Genomic DNA, 21464 nt, shown 5'->3' with positions numbered 1-21464 from the left:
AATTGATGTAAATCCAAGTTAACTTTCTCATATTTGAGCCCAAGGTTAAGAGTGCCTTCTAAGCATCTCATAATGTGTTTGACTGCAACTAGGTGAATCTCCTTTGGCTGACACATAAATTGACCTAAGATGTTAACAACATAACAAATATCAGGTCTTGTATTTACCAAGTATATGAGGGACCCGATCATCTGTTTGAAGAGAGTAGAATCTATGGAAGGTGATTCTGTTGCTGCTTCTTTAAGTTTATGTATATTAGTCTCCATTGGAGAAGACATAGACTTGCAGTTTCACATTCCAAATCTCTTCAAGATATCTAATGTATACTTTCCTTGATTAATTATGATGTTGTCAGAATTCCGCCATACTTCCAGTCCTAGAAAGTAATGAAGGAGTCCCAAATTTTTCATCTCAAATTCTCTGATTAGATATTTCTTGCATTGATCTATGAGATGATCATCACTTTTTATTAGTAAATCATCAACATACAGTATCAGGATTACCATATCATCTTTATTTGTTTTATAATATAGATTTGGATTAGCTTCATTCTTGGAGAATCCTAAGCCTGTGAGATACTTATCACTTCTTTCATACTATGCCCTCAGAGCTTGTTTAAGTCCATAAAGAACTTTCTTGAGCTTGCAAACAAAACCTTTAGGGTTATGAGTTTCAAATCCTTCAGGTTGCTCCAAATATACCTCTTCTGTAATTTTCCATATAGAAATGTTTTTACATCCATTTGATGACTTTCCATCCCTTCGATGCTGCAATAGCTAGGACTGCTCTTACAGATGTGTATCTGGCAACTGGAGCAAAGGTTTCTTCATTATCAATCCCTTCTTTCTGGGAGAGTCCCCTGGCTACAAATTTGGCTTTATATTTTTCAATGCTACTATCAGCATCATGCTTTATTTTAAATATCCACTTGGAAGAAACAACAGATTTTCCTTCAGGTTTTGGAACAATTTCCCAAACGTCATTCTTCATAATGGATTGGTATTCTTCTGTCATAGCATCTTTCTAAGTTGTATGTTTAATAGCTTTTGAAACATTGGTTGGTTTTGATTTAGACAAATCATTCATGTTTGCTGCATAACTAGAAAATCTTTTGGGTCTTTTTCTTTCTTTGACTATTTTAGATGGTGGAATGAAGTCATGTGCTTCCTCTACTGTCTTAATAGCCCAAAGTGGTATTTTCTTAGAATTTTGAGTTTCTTGAAGGTTGAGCTTTTGAATTTTAACTTCAATTTCTTCAATGTTCTCCCTTTGAGACTCAGATTCAGTTTTTTCTTTAGAACTAGGTAAGGGAGAGGGATCTTCAGAACTTAGGGCTCTTTTGAATGCTAAATCTTCTTCAAAAATTACATCCCTACTAAGTTCAATATTTTTTTGACTAGGTATGAAAATCCTATATGTGTTAATTGTTTCACTATACCCTATAAAAATACCTTTCCTCTTGGAGTGTTCTAACTTAGTTCTTTTTTCTTTTGGAACATGTATGTATATTGGGCACCCAAAAATCCTAAGAGGACTTGTACTAGGTTTAACTTTAGTAAAGACTACTTTAGGAGTTTTATTTCTTAGGTAAGAGTGAGGACTTCTATTTTGAATATAGACAACAGTACAAGAGGCTCTTGCTCAAAGATAATATTCTAGTTTCTGATCAAATATCATAGCTCTTGCAACTTCTATAATTGTTCTATTCTTCCTTTCTGCTACCTCGTTTTGTTGTGGGTTATAAGGAACTCTATACTCTCTCTTAACTCTTGTTTTTTATAAAACTCTTTAAACAAATCTGAGGTATATTCCCCTCCATTATTAGTCCGAAGAGTTTTAATTTTATGTCCTAATAAGTTTTCTATTAAGGTTTTAAATTCTTTACATCTGTTAAGGATTTCTTCTGGTTCTTTACCTTTTTAGAAATAAATCCAAGTTTTCCTAGAGAGGTCATCTATAAAAAGTATATAGTACGAGAATCCTCCAAGAGAAGGAACAGATATAGGTCCAAATAAATATGAGTGGATTAATTCCAAAACATTGTTAGTTTTTCTAGTGCTATCATGAAATGGACTTTTGGTGTTCTTACCCAGAGCGCATTCTTTGCATATGCTTGAATGATCTTTATTTAACTTAGGTAAACTAGTAACCATCTTCTCCATAGTAGATAAGGTTCTGAAATTTAGATGTCCTAATCTTTTATGCCATATTTCATTTATATCAGCAACTTCATGAATTAAGGCTTGATGGGTTGATTAGGTTTTGAATTTAATTTATACAAGTACTCCTTTCTTTGACCAATCAATTTTACTTTTTTAAATGAGGAGTTCTTAGCTCAGGTCATTACTTTACCGTCCATGAATGCAACATTATGTCCATCATCTTCAAGTGTTGTAACCGAGATTAGATTCCTTTTTATCCTTGGTACATAGAATACTCCTTTGAGATGTAGAGAACTACCTGACTTTAGTTTCAAGATGCAATTCCCAATTCCTTTGATTGAATGAGCGGAATTATCACCGATGGTAACTTCGCCATCAACTTTTTCAAATATAGAGTCTAGTGTTTCTTTGTATCCGGTAATATGTCTGGATGATCCACTATCAATCACCCATGCCTTACTTGAGACTTTATTTGATAGTACCAAATACAATACATGATTCTCAGGATCATAGTTATCTTCTTTCCTAGTAATGTTTGTACAGTTTACTTGCTGCTTAGAATTCTCTGGGCAATTAGATCTGTATGTCCAAACTTTTCGCAATTTGAAGCATTTTATTTTGGATAGATCTTTCTTAGTTTTCTCATTCTTTTGATTACCCTTTTTCTTTTTGAAGTGCTTCTTCTTGCCTTTATAGGAATTTGTGCTAAGAACATAAAGTTCTTCATCTTCAGTTTTCAACTTTCCCCCTTTCTTAAGTTTTCTTGATTCTTTTTGAAGACAGTCTCCCTTAAGTCTATTAAACTCAGGAAGGTTGTCTGTGACACTTACTCCTTGTGTTAATGTTTCCCACCAATCTAGTAATCCATCTATAGCCATCATTGTTAGTTCTGTGTTATTAATTATGGTTCCTATACTTGCAAGTTCATCTCTTAGACTGACAACCCTTAAGAAGTAAGAATTCATTGATTCTTCCTTCTTTATTTGTATATGATTTAGTTGCCTTTTTAGTGTGAGGACTCTAGTTGCATTGTTAACCTCATATGCATTTAATAATGCATTCATTATATCAAATGTTGTTTGATGTTTCATTAGCATGGGTTCTATTTCATTTTTCACTCCATCTAATATGATCTGTATGACTTTCATGTTTCCTTTACTCTAGATAGTTTTATCAGGTTCAACAAGAGGTTGTTTGGATGCTGAGTCAACAAACTGTTTTACATCATTTTCTTCAAGAATCATCATGATTTTGAATTTCCAAGCATCGAAGTGTTCTTTCCCATCAAACCTTTCCTTGGATCTGTTGTGTATGCCATTGAAGATAGAACACTGATGCTATATATGTAAAGTTTGATCGTTGAATTTGTAGAGCATAGGTTCAACTACCATAGCTCTAATACCATGTAAAGTTTCTACAAAATTTTGCCATGAATCAGACTTACATTCTACCTTCTTTATGCTTGCTGCAAATGATCTTCAATATACAGTCTTGAGTGAACGGAGAAATATAATTTTGGAAATGCTTTTATTTTCTGCAAGTCGTCTTAGGCCAATATTGATCAAGGAGCAGACTTGTTATTCTTGTGTGTATTTAAACTTCAACCGCACCCTATTAAATATAGAAATCAAGGGGCATGTCCTTATAGAGGACATGTCCCTTCCAAAGTCGGCTTGGGATAAGGACAATATTAGTTTAATGCCTAAACTAACCAAATAGATTAGTTAATTAAAAGCCAAGTTGTCCAAGAGAGATGCCAATACCTATCAAGAAGAGAAGACAAGTATATAGACCTTAGAAGGGATCTTATGCAAGAATAGACCAGTAGGATCTGTAATCCGACGAGTATGATTTAAAGTTACAGAATTAATACATAAATATTGATATAAACAATTTAAATACGTATGTGTATGTGTGTGTGTGTGTGTATATATATACACAACGTATACTAATGTATACAAATAGAATATAAAATCAATCATCATTCTATATTTGACCGAAACTATTATCCTCAACAAGCATTGGTTTACCGAGATGACATAACCAAGCACTCAAAGTAGTTGTAATGACCCTTGGAGGTTGTCCTCTCCATATCATCTACCCTTATCTCTATTTGATGGTGTTGATATATATATATATATATATTAGGAGACATTACATATAATTATAAGAGTTTAATAAGGGTAATGAACATATATGTCCCTTGAAGGGACATGTCTATTCTCTCACTCTCTTATAAATATAAGGAAAGACTCCAATTGGAAAACACATACCACATATTATCACAATGTTATTATATTTGTAGTATATCCTACAAATCTAACATGGTATCAGTTAGGTCATTTACTGGGAATATCTAAAAGAATATTATAATGATAGCATGTGTTCAATTGACCTATAATAACCCTAGCTGGTTATAACTTCAAAATTCATCAATTATTTAGATGTTTGACAATTTGTCAAACACTTGACAAGTGAACTTGAAACTCAAGCAAATGAAGTGTAGATGGATCGATGCACATAACTAAATAATACCAATATGAGAATTGATTCTTCACTCTCTCAATAATCTGATACATTCAGAAATTGATTGGAAATTGATATCAGAATATTGGCAAACAATTAATGAGCAACTCCCCAGTTTATTAAATGCCTTAGCACAATTTCATTTATTGGGCATGACACAATAGTGTTGTAGGTAGACACAATAAATTTGGAAATCAAATATACAATAACTAACCAGCTTCCTCATCGAACGCAGCTTGGAAGTAATGCCAGGATGGATGTCAATCTCTTCAAATTCTAATCTTAGCACAGCCAAATGAATCACAGCCTCCCAATTTTGCAACTCTAAAACTCATCTAACCAAACACTGTTTGTAGACTTCAATAATCAGCCAATCCCTTTGAACAAAAAATGTACAAATTTAATAATTTTTCTCAATGCAAGTGAAATTCTTCAACACAAAACTCTCTTTGGCTACAATAAAACAATAGGAGAAATGGCGAATCAACACAATTGTCAATGCCAACTCAGAACAAAATCTCAGATTTGAATTTACAATACTTCAGCTATAGATCCAATGGAACAATTCAGAATTCAGACCCTTATACTTCAGCAAGGGTGCAAAAATTAGAACTCAAAAAAAAGCCACAACAAAAAAAGAAAATAAATATTCAAACATGCCTTTCCCAATGAAATGAGCTCTCATTTATAATCTATCGTTTGTCAAAGTTTCCTAAAAACTCCACTTTAGAAATTGTGGCAGTTTCTGAAAAGAACTCAACACTTGAAACTTTTCAACACACTTTTTAGAAATACCTCTTAAAGTCATTATTATAATAATATAAATATGATTATAACAATGCAACTTAATAATTAATAAATAAGTGCTCATGCAATTATTAAACTTATTTACTGCAAGTGACGAGCAACTGCCAAGCCACCCATTGCACTGCCAAGAATAGAAACTACCAAAAATAGACTTACTAAAAATATTAAACCCACAACTGGGACCCCCAAAACACCTCATCCACTCACGAGGGTTGCTATGATGAGCTAACTCCATCAACTGTGTAGACCTGCCAAAAACTGGGACACTACATGACCAATGCCTTTGGCTTCCAATATGGTAATAAGAGATGTTGAAGGATGATCCAAGCTTGTGCATGAATGAACAGATTACAGACTTTAATGGAATATGATTGTGACATGATTTGGCTATACTAGCGAGCTCACAATAACTGTGGCTGTAAATCATCCTATGCAATATCTTGAGTGATGGAAATTGCATCTTATTCTTATCAGAATTTAAGTTTTTCAACAGACTGTATGTCTTACTCTAGCTTCAACAATTATGGTGTTTGATGGGGCCAAGCAAGATAAATAATCATGCAACAAATATTTGGTATCTAAGTTGACTCCAAAAGTTCAATTAAAGTCAAACTATGCAGAACCACCGAGAAACTCTCCTTGTTATCTGTGATAACAATGGTTTGCAGTGGAATGATGGATGAGTAGAGGGCCGTTGTAAATCGTGAGGGTTTCAGTTCTTCACCAAATCAAACACTCTTTCAGCACCTTCTATATGCCTTTGTTCCATTCTCCATGTTCTAGATGAGTAGATGCGTTTGAGATTAATCATACTGCTGAAGTTCTAGACAATCGATGGAATCAATCCTCTTAGTGCTTTAAATTAAAGATCATTACTTCGTAACAATTACAAGGTCTCTTGTATTGTAACTTTTTGACATCAAAGAGACACAGTTGTGCATTTGAAAAGACTTCACGTGCTCGTTGAGATGGTGAAGATTGTGTAGTCATTGTTCTGTATCTAACACGACTTCATGCAACGTTATCAGTTTTCGTAACCACCATGTCTCTGTGTAGAATTGGACTTGTGGTTATCTACGTCTTGAATTCTTTGGGAATGAAAGAAGAAAAGGCAGGGTCTAGCTCTTCTAGGTTGATGGAAATATTGTTGGTGTGTTGTTGGAATGTATTCACTCTTAGATAATGTGTTGAGCAGAGCATTGTTGGAGGATCGTTGGAGAATTCAATGTTTCTTTTCATCCATATTGTTCATTATCTTGTGATTAGCCTTTGGATGTAGGAGAGAGGAGTGTAGTTAGATATTGAAAGTAGATAGGAGACGTTTGACGTTGAATAAGGAAAGTTCAGTGGTAGTGATCGTTGGATTAAGTCATAAAATCAACGAATATAGGAAGAAAATATTTCTGTGTGAATATTCAGACATTGGTTGTCTTGCTCATCAAGGACATTTTCCATGAATTAATAAGAGACCTCCACGATAGAGGTAAAACACTATATTAATTAGTCGGTCCCTATGATGTTGAATAAAATACAATAAAGCCCAATACCATATGTAGTGGTATATAGTGCAATACAAAGGTTTGAAATAAATTAAATAACAAGGGTAATCATTTTCAAATGTTATTTTTATTTTTAGTTATTCTTGTTAAGCTCGTCGGTGAATAGGAAAGAAACATATAATCAATGCAAAATAATATTCATTTATCAAATGCTTTCTGTACACCATAGTGATATTTCATACAATGATAATGATGCCAAAATACATAAGTGTTCACGACATTTATAATGTCCGAAAATGGTGCCAATGAAATGACACAACTGTGTCCACACTGGTAATTGTCTAACTACCCCTTTTGCTGGACAACATCATCCACCTCAATAAGAAAAGTCGTCTCCTGGCGACTCAAAACTAACAAAAGTAGGATACAACAAACATACAAACATAGAAACAATATAGACTAGGGAGGAGGTTGCATCCTTGAAGTGCTTTGCTGTCGGCGCAACTCCAAATTCGAACTAGCAATGGCACCAAATGTTCAGCCCGTCGGTGAACAAGAAAGAAACATATAATCAATGCAAAATAATAGTCATTTATCAAATGCTTTCCGTACACCATAGTGATATTTCATACAATGATAATGATGCCAAAATACATAAGTGTTCATGACATTTATAATGTCCAAAATGGTGCCAATGAAACGACACAACGATGTCCGTACTAGTAACTATCTAAGTACCCTTTTTGCCGGATAACAATTCTAATAGTAATATAATAATTGTAATGAATTATTATATGGCATAGGCGATAAGTTATATGGAAAATAATAAAATAATAAGATGAGTATCTTCATTATATCATCAATATTACTTTTGTGGTTAACCTCTTATTTGGAATTCTATATGTACTATATGAGGAATCTTATTGCAGGCAGAGGGAGATTGAGATTTAGACAGAGCTTGACATTTCATTATGGGCAACCTTGAAAGAGAGGAGGCAAGATAGAGGATATGATGTGGTCAACCTTTGGTGATCTTGATCATATTGATTTAGAGGGAGTAAACCATGTTGAGATGGATTCTCTAGTGATCGATAAATTATAGAAGTCAAGAGGATTGTGATTCATGATATACCTTGGTATCATATGATTTTAATGGGCCTACCCCTAGTGTACATCACGAGGAAGTGACAACTCTAAATGATGTCACTTGTATTTGCAAAAGTTACTGTAAGGTGACGATCTTACAATAACTTGTATTATAAGAGCAAAAAAATTGAGTATATGGTGAATTTCTTGCATCTTAACATTCTTGGAGGCCAATACTCTTGATATCAGATGTGACATCAAAACCTTTTTGAGTACTTGGTGAATATAATTGATATTTTGGGAGGCCAATACTAATGATATCAGATGTGATATCAAAACTTTTTTGAGTACTTGGTGAATATCATTGATATTTTGGGAGGCCAATACTCTTGATAATAGATGTGATATCAAAACGTGAATATCATTAATATTCTGGGAGACCGATACCCATGATATCAGATGCGATATCTAAACTTTTTGAGTACTTGGTGGAGATCGAATGTTGGTATTCTGAGAGACCAAGACTTGTGATATCAAACCTTATTTGAGTATTTGATGAATAACATGTGTTGATATTCTGCAAGACCAATACTCTAGAATCTAGATTAAATATGATATCAAAATGTTAAATATCTTATGATCAAAGATATTTTGATATTAGATTGAGGTAATTTATGGTCATGTTTTTTTATCCTGCTTAGCTAAAAGGGAGTGTTAATGTTTTGTAGCTTTACTCGGATAAATCATACCAAGTTATATATATATATATATATATATATATATATATATATATATATATAGTAGGAGACATTACATATAATTATAAGAGTTTAATTAGGGTAATGACCAAACATGTCCCATGAAGGGACATGTCTATTCTTCCACTCTGTTATAAATATAATTAAAGGCTGCAATTGGAAAGCACATACCATATATTATGGCAGTGCTATTATATTTGCAGCAGATCCTACAAATCTAATAGATAGCACCCCAACCTTGCACCATGCAATTCATCAATCAGCTAATCGATAATTGGTATGGGGTACCTATTCTTGATTTTCTTATTCACAGCCCTAGAGTTGATACACATCCTCATCATTCCATCCTTGTTCTTGGCTAGGACTATTGCTGAAGAAAAGGACTCTTACTTGGCCTGATGTGACCCATCTCCAACAATTCCTTAATTGTATTCTCAATTTCATCCTTATTCTTCTTGGGATGATGATAAGAGGTGGTGATTATTGGTTTAGCCCCTTCTTCCAACTCTTTTGCTTGCTATATTTCTCTCTTAGGAGGAACTACGTGGGGAATGTTGTTAACAACCTTAGCGTGTTTAGAGATATCTACTGTCATATCGAGATGGTAACTCTTGAGCTGCTGCTTGAAAAAGGAGGGCATAACAAGACACTCTGTTGCCTATTCTACCTCATCATGTTTGAACAAATACTCCATTTTTCTAAGTGATACCACTCTAAACCATTTGATAACCCTTTTAGTACAACTTTCTTTCCCAGATGCTCAAACCTCTTTTCTGATTTCTCCAAATTAAAAGTAAACTCTACTAAAGATTTCATCCATGCCATACCAAGAATTATTAGAATAATCTTTAATGCTCACTATTGTAGCTTATTGTAAATATTAGAATGTTTCTAATATTTAGGTGTAGTCTAGAATAGAATGTTTCTATTCTATTCAACTCTCCTTTTGTATATATAGATCATTTTGATCTCTGCTTAATCAATGAAGTATTTTGCCATTTACGTTTGTAACATGTTATCAGAGCCAGTATTTTAAAAAATTTCCAAAAATTTATAATTTCTTCTTGAAATTATTTGTTTAAATTTTTTCAAATTTTTTTCTGTCAATTTCTCAAAAACCTGCCTAGGGTTTTTTTGCATAGAGAAATTCGAATTAGACTAATACTCGAGCTAGGGTTTGAACCCTCTATAAAAATTGCGTGTCTTCTGCAAATTGCGTGGCGAATTGTGTAGCAAATTGTTCTGCCTAGTTTGTGGTTCGAATGTGCCAACTTTCGGCCACTGCTACCCATGATTGAACACACAAGTATTTTCTTACATCCCAGCAAGCTCGCGCAGTCTACAGGGCCTGAAGTCGTGTGTTTTTTGGCCTTTTTTACTGCCTTTTTTTGCAGCTAGCGCTTTAGCTATTTCACGCGCTTGTACCAGTGAAATGGTGTTTTGTTTGGCTCAGACTCCCTCTTATATAGTCGTGTCTGGTGGAGGGACTATTTTTGGAACAAAAATCGAACAATTTTTATCAAAATCCACCATTTTTTTTTGCTGTTTTTGGCCTCCTTAGCCGTCAACTGTTATTCTGCTCGAAACCCTAGTTTTTTTACCTCAATTTTTTTTTGCTTTCAAATTCTTTGTGGGTTTTTCAAGATCTTAAATGGGTCTTCATCAGATTTTTGTGGGTGCCTCAATTTTTGTGCCTCAATTTTTGAGCCAACAGATCTGGATTCAGACAGTGTATTATTTCTGGGTTTTTCGAGCTCTCGTTTGTGTACTCCGTTTTTCTAGGTCTTTCATTTTCTCACCTCGAAGTTTGTGCCATTTGAGATATTCGCATAGTATGACCATCTGTATCAGCAGCATTAGAAGTCAGAGTCAATTAACAAACAAGCCAATGCTGCCTAACACTTAGAGTAGAAAGAATCTATCTACCATGCCTTTATGGCCAACATACTTGCAGATCATGTGAAATCTTCTACTTGGTACATAGATTCTGGTGCCTCCCGACATTTCACTTAAAGACATGATTGGTTTGTTGAATTCACTCCCTATTCTGGCTCAGTAATCTTTGGAGGCGGCGAAGAATACAATATTCTCGGCAAGGGCAATGTTCAGATTCAATTCGGAGGAAAAAGACTCATGTTCCTCAATGTATGTTATGTTCCTGGCATGAAACATAATCTTTTGTCTGTTAGTCAGATTATAAAGCACTCCCCTCAGTTGGATGTCGTTTTCAGTGGAAATAAATGTTCAATTATTGATCATGCTTCTCGCACTACACTTGCTGTCGGTCTTGAGGATCATGGTATTTATAGGCTTGTAGATTCAGGCGATTCCCTTGAGTTTGCCTTCATCGCCAAATCATCCGCTCTCAACAGCCTCTGGCATCAACGATACAGTCACTTGAACATTCAATATCTAGCACAACTTGCTCGAGATAATTTAGTCCATGGCCTACCTGATATCTAGACCTAGAACCATCACGTTTGCGGAGCTTGCCAAGTAGGGAAGCAACATAGGACACCATTTAAGGATGTTGAATCATGGCAGGCATCTAAAGTATTCCAGTTGGTCCATGCTGATGTATGTGGTCCTATGAATACTCCTTTTGTTACTGGGAACAGGTACTTCTTACTTTTTGTGGATGATTTCAGTCGCAAAATGTGGGTATATTTTCTTAAGCAAAAATCAGATGCTTTTCTTGTATTTCAGCAATTTAAAGCCCTCGTAGAAAAAGAGTTTGGTTCCCCCATCCGTACTCTTAGGACCGATAATGGGGGGGAATTTTGTTCTTCTGCTTTCTCTGTCTTTTGTACTACTTATGGCATTAGACGTTAGTTCACCACACCTCACACCCCTCAGCAAAACGGTGTTGTAGAGCGTCAAAATCGTACCATCACAAAAATGGCTAGGGCTATGCTAGAACATAGAAATGTTCCCAGAAAATATTGGGTAGAAGCAGTATCCATAGCTGTCTATCTTCTTAATCGGTCACCCACCCTTGCAGTTAACATAAGACTCCTGAGGAAGCCTGGTCTGGTCGTAAACCTAGGATCAACCATTTGAAAGTTTTTGGCTCTCTAGCATATGTGTGGATTCTTGATGCCAAACGCACTAAGTTGGATTCCAAAAGCCAGAATCTCATGTTTACAGGATACAGTCCCACAGATATGGTCTATAGACTGATTGATGTAAACACTGATTGTTTAATCTTCAGCCGTGATGTTGTGTTTGATGAGGAACTCGGACCATTTCAGCTCTCTACCTCCCCACCGCATTCCGAGATTCAGTCTTTAGCCATCTTTGACTTGGGTCCTTCTATTTTATATGAGTCATTTGATACTACTGATACACCACCTCAACCACCTCCAGATAATACAGCTCTTGCTCCTGTTCCTCATCCAACTATTTTGACAGCATCTGATATTGGCACCTCTACTGCCAAAATGGTGGGCTCAAACGATTAGTGATCTTCGTCCTGATGAACTCATTGAGGGTAGAACCTCTAGAAATAAGAGCATTTAGCACAACACTGTTAATGTTGCGCTTATGGCCAACATCCACAGTATCTTTGAGCCCCAGACATATGTAGAGGCCAAAAGAATTCCAGAATGGGAACAGGCAATGGATGCTGAGCTTCAGAGTCTTCGAAACAATCACACTTGGGTTCTGTTAGATCTTCCTCTAGGGAAGAAACCCATTAGCTATAAATGGGTCTATAAGGTCAAGTACCATGCAGATGGTACCTTGGATAAGTACAAAGCCAAACTTGTTGCTCAAGGATTCAGCCAATGCGAAGGCATTGACTATGAGGAGACCTTTGCCCTGACAGCCAAGATGAGCACTATTCGCATTCTTCTTGCTATTGCAGCTCAGTATGGTTGGAAAGTTCATCAGATGGATGTAAAGGGTGCGTTTCTCAATGGTGAGTTACAGGAACAAGTCTACATGACGTAGCCTCCAGGTTTCAAGGTTGCCGGTTCATAACCAAAAGCATGTAGACTCCAGAAGGCCATCTATGGTCTTAAACAGGCCCCTTGGGCTTGGTACATGAAGATTGACCAGTACTTGGTTAATCAGGGATTTCAGTGCAGCCCATTAGATAGTAATCTGTATATTAAACACTCTGGTAATGATATTCTTTTTCTTGTTGCCTATGTGGATGATTTGATCATTACTGGGAGTTTAGAACATTTCATTTCAGATATCAAACAAGATATATGTAGAACTTTTGATATGACCGATCTCGGATTGCTTCATTATTGTTTAGGTATTGAGGTTTGGCAGACTGACAACAGTATTTTTTTGTCTCAGTCCAATTATGCCAGAAATTTGCTTGACGGTTTTCGAATGCAGGATTGCAAACCTGCCTCCACTGCTATGGAGACTGGTATGAAATTGTCCACACAATCTGATTCTCCTCTTGTAGATGAAACACTCTTCAGGTAGCTAGTAGGTAGTCTCATCTACCTTACTACTACTAGAATTGATCTCAGTTTTGCAGTCAGCTACATCTCACGGTTCATGAAAAACCCCAAGATTGATCATTGGATTGCAACAAAACGTGTGTTATGCTATGTACTTGGTACTTCAAATTATGGTATTCTTTACACAAGGAGTACTACTCCTTAGCTCAGTGGATTCACTGATTCCGATTGGGTCGGCTTAGTTGATGACAGGAAATCTACTTCTGGCTATGTGTTCAGTATTGGATCTGCAGCAGTTACCTGGACCAATAAGAAGCAACATGCACATGCACTTTCCTCTACAGACAAGGCAACTTGTGAAGCAGTTTGGCTCTGTCAGATGCTTGTAGATATGCATATTCCTCAAGAAGGTCCGACTTCTTTGTTTTCAAACAATCAGGCAGTACTCATGAACGAACCAAGCACATAGAGCTTCATTGCCATTATATCCTACAGCTAGTAGAAGATGGATCTATTCAATTACTCTATGTTCCTACCTCAGAACAACTGGCAGATATTTTCACAAAACCCCTTGATCCTGAGAAATTTGTTAAATTCAAGGGATCTATTGGTGTAGTAAATAGATTGAGCATTAAGGGGGGGTATTAGAATAATCTTTAATGCTCACTATTGTAGCTTATTGTAAATATTAGAATGTTTAAAATATTTAGGTGTAGTCTAGAATAGGATGTTTCTATTCTATTCGAATCTCCTTTTGTATATATAGATCATTTTGATCTCTGTTTAATCGATGAAGTATTCTGCCATTTACGTTTGTAACAAGAATAACATCATAATAACCAATGTCCACCATATAGAAGTCATCCACCATCTGTCAGTCACCCATCTAGATGTGTTGATTAGCTATCTTACAAGTGCTGACAATGGGGACCATTGATAATGGGCTAACCTTTGAAGATGCCTGATGCTTAGGAAGGTGCAAGAATAGGGTCATTACAAACCTCAACAACTTCTAGAAGTACTTTTCAGCTCATTTTGACAATGTATCCTTATATGTGGAACAGTAATGAGAGACATAAGAGTTATGACTCCAATTTATAGAATTTGGGGGGAAATAAGTTGTTTTCAATTTCAAATTGTTTAGTTACCCTCAAAAGGACCCCTTAGCATTTTTGAGAACAACTTAAGTTCCTCATAACACAGCTTTGGGGAAAAAACATAACACTTAAATATTTAAATACTAAAGTGAATAATTAAATGCAACTTTGTTACTTAATGAAAATTTTAAATGCTTTCATTTTCCTTGTGGAAAACTTGGCAAGACATCAGAGAAGGAAACCAATCACGCTGGGATATAACTGATGCTAAAGAATGGTGATTAGAGCCAAAACAAGGACTAGTTGTAAATAACAGTGTTCTTCAAGGACTAAGGAGAACAAACCCAAAGTAACCTAGAAAGACTAGTGCCAAAATGATAACTTACTATAAATAGCAGTGTTTTCCAAGGATCTAAGTGTGATTCAACTAAGTGTGAGTCAGCTATTGATAATGCCTTATCTCGGGTCATTTTGGTGTGTAGTCTCATGCTTGATTGATTTATGGTTGAGAGGTTAAGTTTATTAGACTAGAACCATGCTATGTGGCAATTCATTATTATTAACTATTGAGTGATATTAGTGTCGTATTGAATAAAATGTTTTATTACTTGACACTAAGGCTAGGTGCCTAAGGTTTGGAGTATGCTGGTGAACGAATAGATGCCTGCCAACATTGAAGGATTTCAGCTAAGATTGTTTAATATTATTTCTATAACTAGTGAGGGTAGCTATAGCAGGCAGAGCCCATCTATTCATTCAGGGACAGAAACTTTCTATGGGAAAAATTATTTGCGAGCCAGCTGGAGAAGCTTTAGTTTTATTTGGGAGAAAGATCTTGTGCCAGTGCATTGTTATTTACTTCCTGGTATTCTTCTAATTTTAAACATAAAATTAAAAAATAGGCATCATAATGGTATGAGAATCAATTTCCTGGCTGCATATGACCCATGGATAGAAATGAGAGAACTCTGAAAGATGAGGAAAAGGCACAGTTATTTCAGAATAACATGATAGGGACTAATTAGCCAGTTATAAATATGTATGCATTGAAGTAATCAACTTGGACAATATATCATGTCATCTGAAACATAGGCAATTAACCGTAGATAGAGTAACAAGAAAAAAAACAGTTACTGCAGCTAGGGTGATGGCTGAAAAATAATCGGATGGATGTTTTGCTTTCTCACAGTGAAAGTGTTTGTACATAACAAAGAAGAATAACTGTAAATACGTTCTGCTAGATTAGTCTGTAAAATTTCAATCAGAAAGAAAGAGGAGGAATTTGGTAGCCTGTATGTATGCCTTTAATCATAAATAAATGATTCAGGTTTTTGTTTCTCTAAAGTGACAGTTTATTCTTTGAATCTCATTGAAATTTTATGATGGATCATGTTATGCTATTTAATTTCTTTAACCTGTCAGTCAGTAGACAATTTGGAAAATTGAATCTCTGAAGAGAAGTCGTGAGAACTTTTATTGTGTACTTTTTAGAACAAGCTTCTAAATAGATGTGATACTATATATTGAGCATATGCTAAACATTGAAATTAAATATGTGCGCAATGTAAAGTATTTTTCTGTTTGTCAGTTTCATGCATGGAAAGGATTGTATTCTCTGCCTGGAAATTTGTGACAGCAGTGATAGTCTGCAGGATTTTCAGAGCATTCCAGATAGTTTTATTGATATAGATGACAAGCATTTTCCAATGGTTATCACATTTCAGAAATTCTTGACAATGTTAGATGGGAGTGTAAGGAACCATTTCTTCCAAAATAAATATCCTGAAGGTCAAGGATGCCAGTCGGAAATGAAAGATGATTGTCTAAATGGCAAGACTGGCAAGGAATTGGGACCAAAAAAATATGGCAGCAAGTTTAAGGACTTCTATGATGGTGATGAAGCTACTGAAATATTTGATGATCAGGAATTTGTTATTGGTGCAAAACGATCCACATATAAAAGATCTCTTGCATATAAAAAAATCATGAGAGAAAATGAAGTCAACTATGAATGCTTCCACTCGGTTTATTGGCCACATTTCAATGTTGAGTTAACAAGAGGGCTTGACTCTTCAGTGGTTTTCACTGAAATTGTTTCACATATCAAAGGTAGCTTAAAATCTCTTAGCTGTCCAGAATTTAAGATGAGTCGGGATGACTACATTGCAACAGCAGATAACCGTGTTTCTACATTATGTGTGAAACAAAGAAAAGCAATTTATGATATTTTCTTGCATTATGAAAAGGAAAAACAAAGGAATGGCAACTTTGATGTAGCTGATGTGGTAAATCACTTGCATCGGCAGATCAAATCTACTGGATATTTAGGAAAGAATTTGAACTTTATTTATGTTGATGAAGTTCAGGATCTTCCCATGGCCCAGATTTCTTTGTTCAAATATGTGTGCTCTAATGTGAGAGAGGGCTTTACCTTTGCTGGTGACACTGCCCAAACAATTGCAAGGGGTGTTTACTTTCGTTTTGAAGATGTTAGAAATTTGTTCTATAAGGATTTCCTTGAAGAACACATTGATCAGTCCAAAATAAAATTTGTTCCTGACATATTTCAGCTAAGCCAAAATTTCCGAACTCATACTGGCATAACCAAACTAGCTCAAAGTGTCATAGAGGTGCTATACCATTTCTTTCCTTTTGCTGTTGATAAATTGAACCCAGAGACCAGTCTGATATATGGAGAAGCTCCAACATTTCTGGATACTAGGGAAGAGGAAAACCTTATTACCACTATTTTTGGCAATGGAGGAAACATAGGTAGTGGAAAATATGAGTTTGGTGCCGAACAAGCAATATTAGTACGAGATGATAATCAAAAATTGCAGGTCCTTGAGCAAGTGGGGAAGCAGTCTCTTGTGTTGACGATACTTGAATGCAAGGGACTTGAATTTCGGGTAGGATTTCTTTTCTTTACATTTACGAGAAAAATCATTATGGCTTAACATCATGTCATTGTACCAAAGATAGACAAGTTAATTTTAATGTCTGGTTTGACTTTTTGTAGGATGTGTTGCTATATAATTTTTTCAGTGGGTCTCCATTGGGCACAAAGTGGCGGGTAATATATGACTTCATGAATCAGAAAGGTTTCAACAGCTGCGAGCAAAATCAATATCCTAAATTTGACAATATCAAGCATAATCTTTTGTGCAGTGAAGTGAAACATTTATATGTTGCTATTACCCGTTCAAAACAAAGGTTGTGGATTTATGATGAGAATCCTCAATGTGCTAAACCAATGCTCGATTATTGGAAACAAATGGGCATTATAAGATTCACATGTCTGGACAACTCAATGGTTGAATCAATGCATGTTGTTAGTAGTTCTGATGATTGGAAGCAGCGTGGCATTCAGGTATGTGGATTGTATAAGAGAACATTTTTCTATCATTATTGTCTACAATAATATTCTTCTTTTATAGATCTCTACTCTTTCAAACTTTATTTTTGTTGTGTAAGTTTTTGATTAGTTGACTTCAGATTAGGCATTTTGGTTTTTTTGATCAAAAAAATTGAGGGATTTGTTGCAGTAGTTACTACTTTTAAGTTGTAATATTGATATGAAAACACTATTGTCATCTTGTGTATTTGATGCTATCATCTTGTCATTTGCAACTATTGAATCAGAAGCGACGGCCTTTAAAAACAAATAAATAATGGAATAAGGCTGAGGATATCAAATCTATCTAACAGTTTTATAGGTTGGGCATCATCTTTGGGGTCTTGTATTCCGAATCATATAGAACCTCACTCCTTCATTTGCAATGGTTAAAAGTACATATTTAATTGATGGCTATACAAAACAATTACCATCAGTGGATTTTTCATAGTTCTGCTTTCAAAATATGTAAAACTGCACTTTTGCAATGTCAAAAGAATCTATTTAAAGAAATTTTCAATTGATACAAGTTTCTAACTTACCAAAAATGGTTAATGTGACAGAAAAACTAGACTAGCGTTAATGCATTAAAGTTAATAAACTCATCAAGAGGGTTGATAGAAATGAAGAGCTTATCTATGAAAGCATTCTATGGTTCTTTTTGTAATTAATGCCGATAGGCATTCTACAATGGCAGAATGGGTGGAGTGGGTTGGTGTGAGCGTGTTAATGTTAACTTTTATTCTTCTAGGTTAAATTTGACAACTATCTACATGTCAAAAGTTTAAATCTTATTATAAATGGAATATACTTTTAAAAATAATTTAATAAATATCACATAAAATATTTGTTTAAATTATAAATCATCCATTTTTTTAAGAAATTAAAATTAAAAGTTAAGTTCGTAAAAAGGAAATATAAATAATTTTAGATGTAGTAAATTAAATTATAATTATTTTGTTGTGGATATCTATCGGCATTTCTTTAGATAGATTTATTTAAGATATCTATACTAGTTTTTAAAGATGATTACATGAACCTAGAGCTTGAGATGCTCATTTCTTATGAAACAGATATATCACAATGATTGGATATCAAGCAACTAGGGAAGTAGTTCAGGAAAATAGTTACAATACTGAGTTAATGTTATTGAATATCCATACTTTGGGGCAGACAAATTCTGTTAAATAGATAGAAGACTTGTATGAGTGGATATCTTAGGTTATTGCTTCATGATTTGACACTTTGGAAATAATTGTAATTAAGGCATCTGAATAGTTGTTAATGGAATAATTTGTATTTGATTTTTCTATTTTTTGTTGTTTATATTATGAGCCATAGAGTATTGGATGTTATGGAAGGTTCAAGGAGGACTCTTCTTCCTCCTAAAATTTTCCAACTGTTGCTCCTTATTCTTGGGAATTTTTGTAATTAATATTTTAGATCTTTGTAATGTATCTTAGTTTGCTACCTCGGAAAATAGGGAAAATTATCCTAATTCTTTCTGTTTACAAAAATTATAATATTTGACCTTACGTGTAGGCTTATGTTGGTAATAATCTTTGCAATGCTACTTATTAATAACCTTTGTAGATTTATATTGTAGACTTCTTTATAATATTATGACCTTCACACTTTTTTGATCTTATTTCAAATAGCTATTTTTGGTTTTTGACTGATATTGTGGTATTGACATTATTACTATAATATTAATTGATAAGTGTCTACTAACATATAGCTTGTGTCTGTTAGATATTTTTGGTGTCATTCGTAATCGTTGATTGGTTTTAAACATGAAATGTGGTGTTCCTGTCACTGTTTCTAATTGTATACTTATGCCACTTCTATGAACATTGAAATGTTGACTGTGCTTATGTAGGATCACTGTTGACCCAATGGTATATGCTGATGTTTATCTTAATGATGGACTATATATTTATGGGGAGGAATAAATGGTCACAACCGCTTGCTGGAGTATCTGACATTTCTGAAAAACCATGTCTCTTCATGTGATTAATTGGTAACAATTCTACATATTTAATTGACTTTAACCCGTGACAGTTACAGGATTTCTCCATTTAACATCCACTTTATATCAAATGTTGCATACTTAACCAAATCGATCACTACGATGCTACCATTCAGATTTCATGAGTTTATTGGATACAAGGCTCCTATCGTACAATTTGTTGCTAGTTTTGGCACTGAAGTAAGTCTATGTTTGCATTGGTTCTGATTCATGTTGATTTAGGAAAGTCTGAGATGGTAGCTGCCATTCATCCTGTGTGTTATCAGCACATAGTTATGATTAATCATTACATATATTATTAACCTCTTTGATCACTTCTTTTGTTTTATTGACCCACATGATCCTCAATCATGCTAATATTATATTCCTCGTGTACTTCCATCGTCTATACTCAAAGCATTGTTCAATAGTCCTAGATTACTCAAGTTCGATTTCTCTGTGAGGCTTAGAAGACTTTGTTGTCTTACTGTGTCAAGTCCATTCACAACCTCTCAATGTATTCGTCACTTTTATATCAGCCGTTATGAGTGATTGACATTCCTCCTTATTGTTATACTGACACAATATAGCTTTTGACAATAGAATTAATCCAATTTTCGATAGTTTTACATTATACATATAAATATTCTCATGTAGTTAGATTACTATTTATTTATTTATTATATTATTCTATGTATTTATTTTTTTATCAGTAAAAGGCCTAAGCCATATAATTTATTTCATTATATAATTCATTTTGCATTTTACATCCCATTTAGATGCAAGCGCCGGGGGAAAACAAATGGGGAAAGAGAACCCCAAGTGTTGCCTTCGATTTTTTTGTAACATGCTAAAATTTCATACTAATTTAATCAATTGGAAATAACCAAAAATAACATTCTTTTCAAGGTAACATGAAAGAGCATTATAACTACCTTGGTATCACTTAAGCATGATTATCATTTCATTTCAATTTACACATATTCAAGCAAAGAAATAATTGATTTAACTGCTTCTTAGTTAAATGAAAGAGAACAATTCTTAACCATATTATCTAACTTCAATACATAACTAAAAAAGCATAACATAAATATGAAGTAAAGTACTCGAAATGCAGATGTTCTGCATATAGACTTTGACCTTGAGTAGTGCAAGCCTTGGCTATCAGAGGAGAGGAGAAGCATTGCCAAGGGCTTAACCTCCCAACCATAGACCCTTAAGCATCCCCACACATTCTTTGTTGAGAGAGGCCCTTCCTAACTTGGTAATTAGGCTTGGGGCACCACTCTCTAGCCATTGAGCATCCTAGTTTTAAGAGTGTTGGCTAAACAACTGGCTAGGTTTAGGATACCTTCTATACACCTATTTGCAAACTGTTAGCAACCTTGACCTCTAGTGACCACAACAGCAAGCATGCCACTAACCTACCTTGGCCAAGGATTTGTGAGGGCAATATGTACCCGACCACCCACTGCTCGACTTGACAACGAGACTATACTAAGGACTATCATAAGTTGACAAGGGTTTTAACATCTGTTCTTACTTGCTTAAATTACTGATGGTTCTTTTCTTTTATCGTGCAGAAATAATCCATAATAGAATGATTGCCATTTCACACCCTTCATTTCGATCATGCTGGTTTTCTTGGATGATTCAATGGGTGGATAAATGAGCATTTGTAATGACAACCAATGCATTTGCCAAAC

At 34.7% G+C, this 21464-nt stretch overlaps 1 protein-coding gene across 2 annotated transcripts in view; it reads left to right on the top strand.

Moving 5' to 3' along the window:
* Positions 1–21464, top strand: part of LOC149545880 (uncharacterized) — a 179910-nt gene that overhangs the window by 70329 nt on the left and 88117 nt on the right. For both annotated transcript variants that reach the window (XM_089790865.1, XM_089790866.1), the window contains exons 9-10: positions 15945–17265; positions 17376–17726. In XM_089790865.1, coding sequence (XP_089646991.1) covers positions 15945–17265; positions 17376–17726 — 1672 coding nt within the window. The remainder of the gene's footprint in view (positions 1–15944; positions 17266–17375; positions 17727–21464) is intronic.

The sequence above is a fragment of the Cupressus sempervirens genome, chromosome 7, assembly GCF_028749045.1.
Source record: "Cupressus sempervirens isolate cs-2001-9-10 chromosome 7, ASM2874904v1, whole genome shotgun sequence".
Taxonomy (NCBI): domain Eukaryota; kingdom Viridiplantae; phylum Streptophyta; class Pinopsida; order Cupressales; family Cupressaceae; genus Cupressus; species Cupressus sempervirens.
The sequence above is the reverse complement of the archived record's forward strand: the minus strand, read 5'-3'. Positions and strand labels throughout refer to the sequence as shown.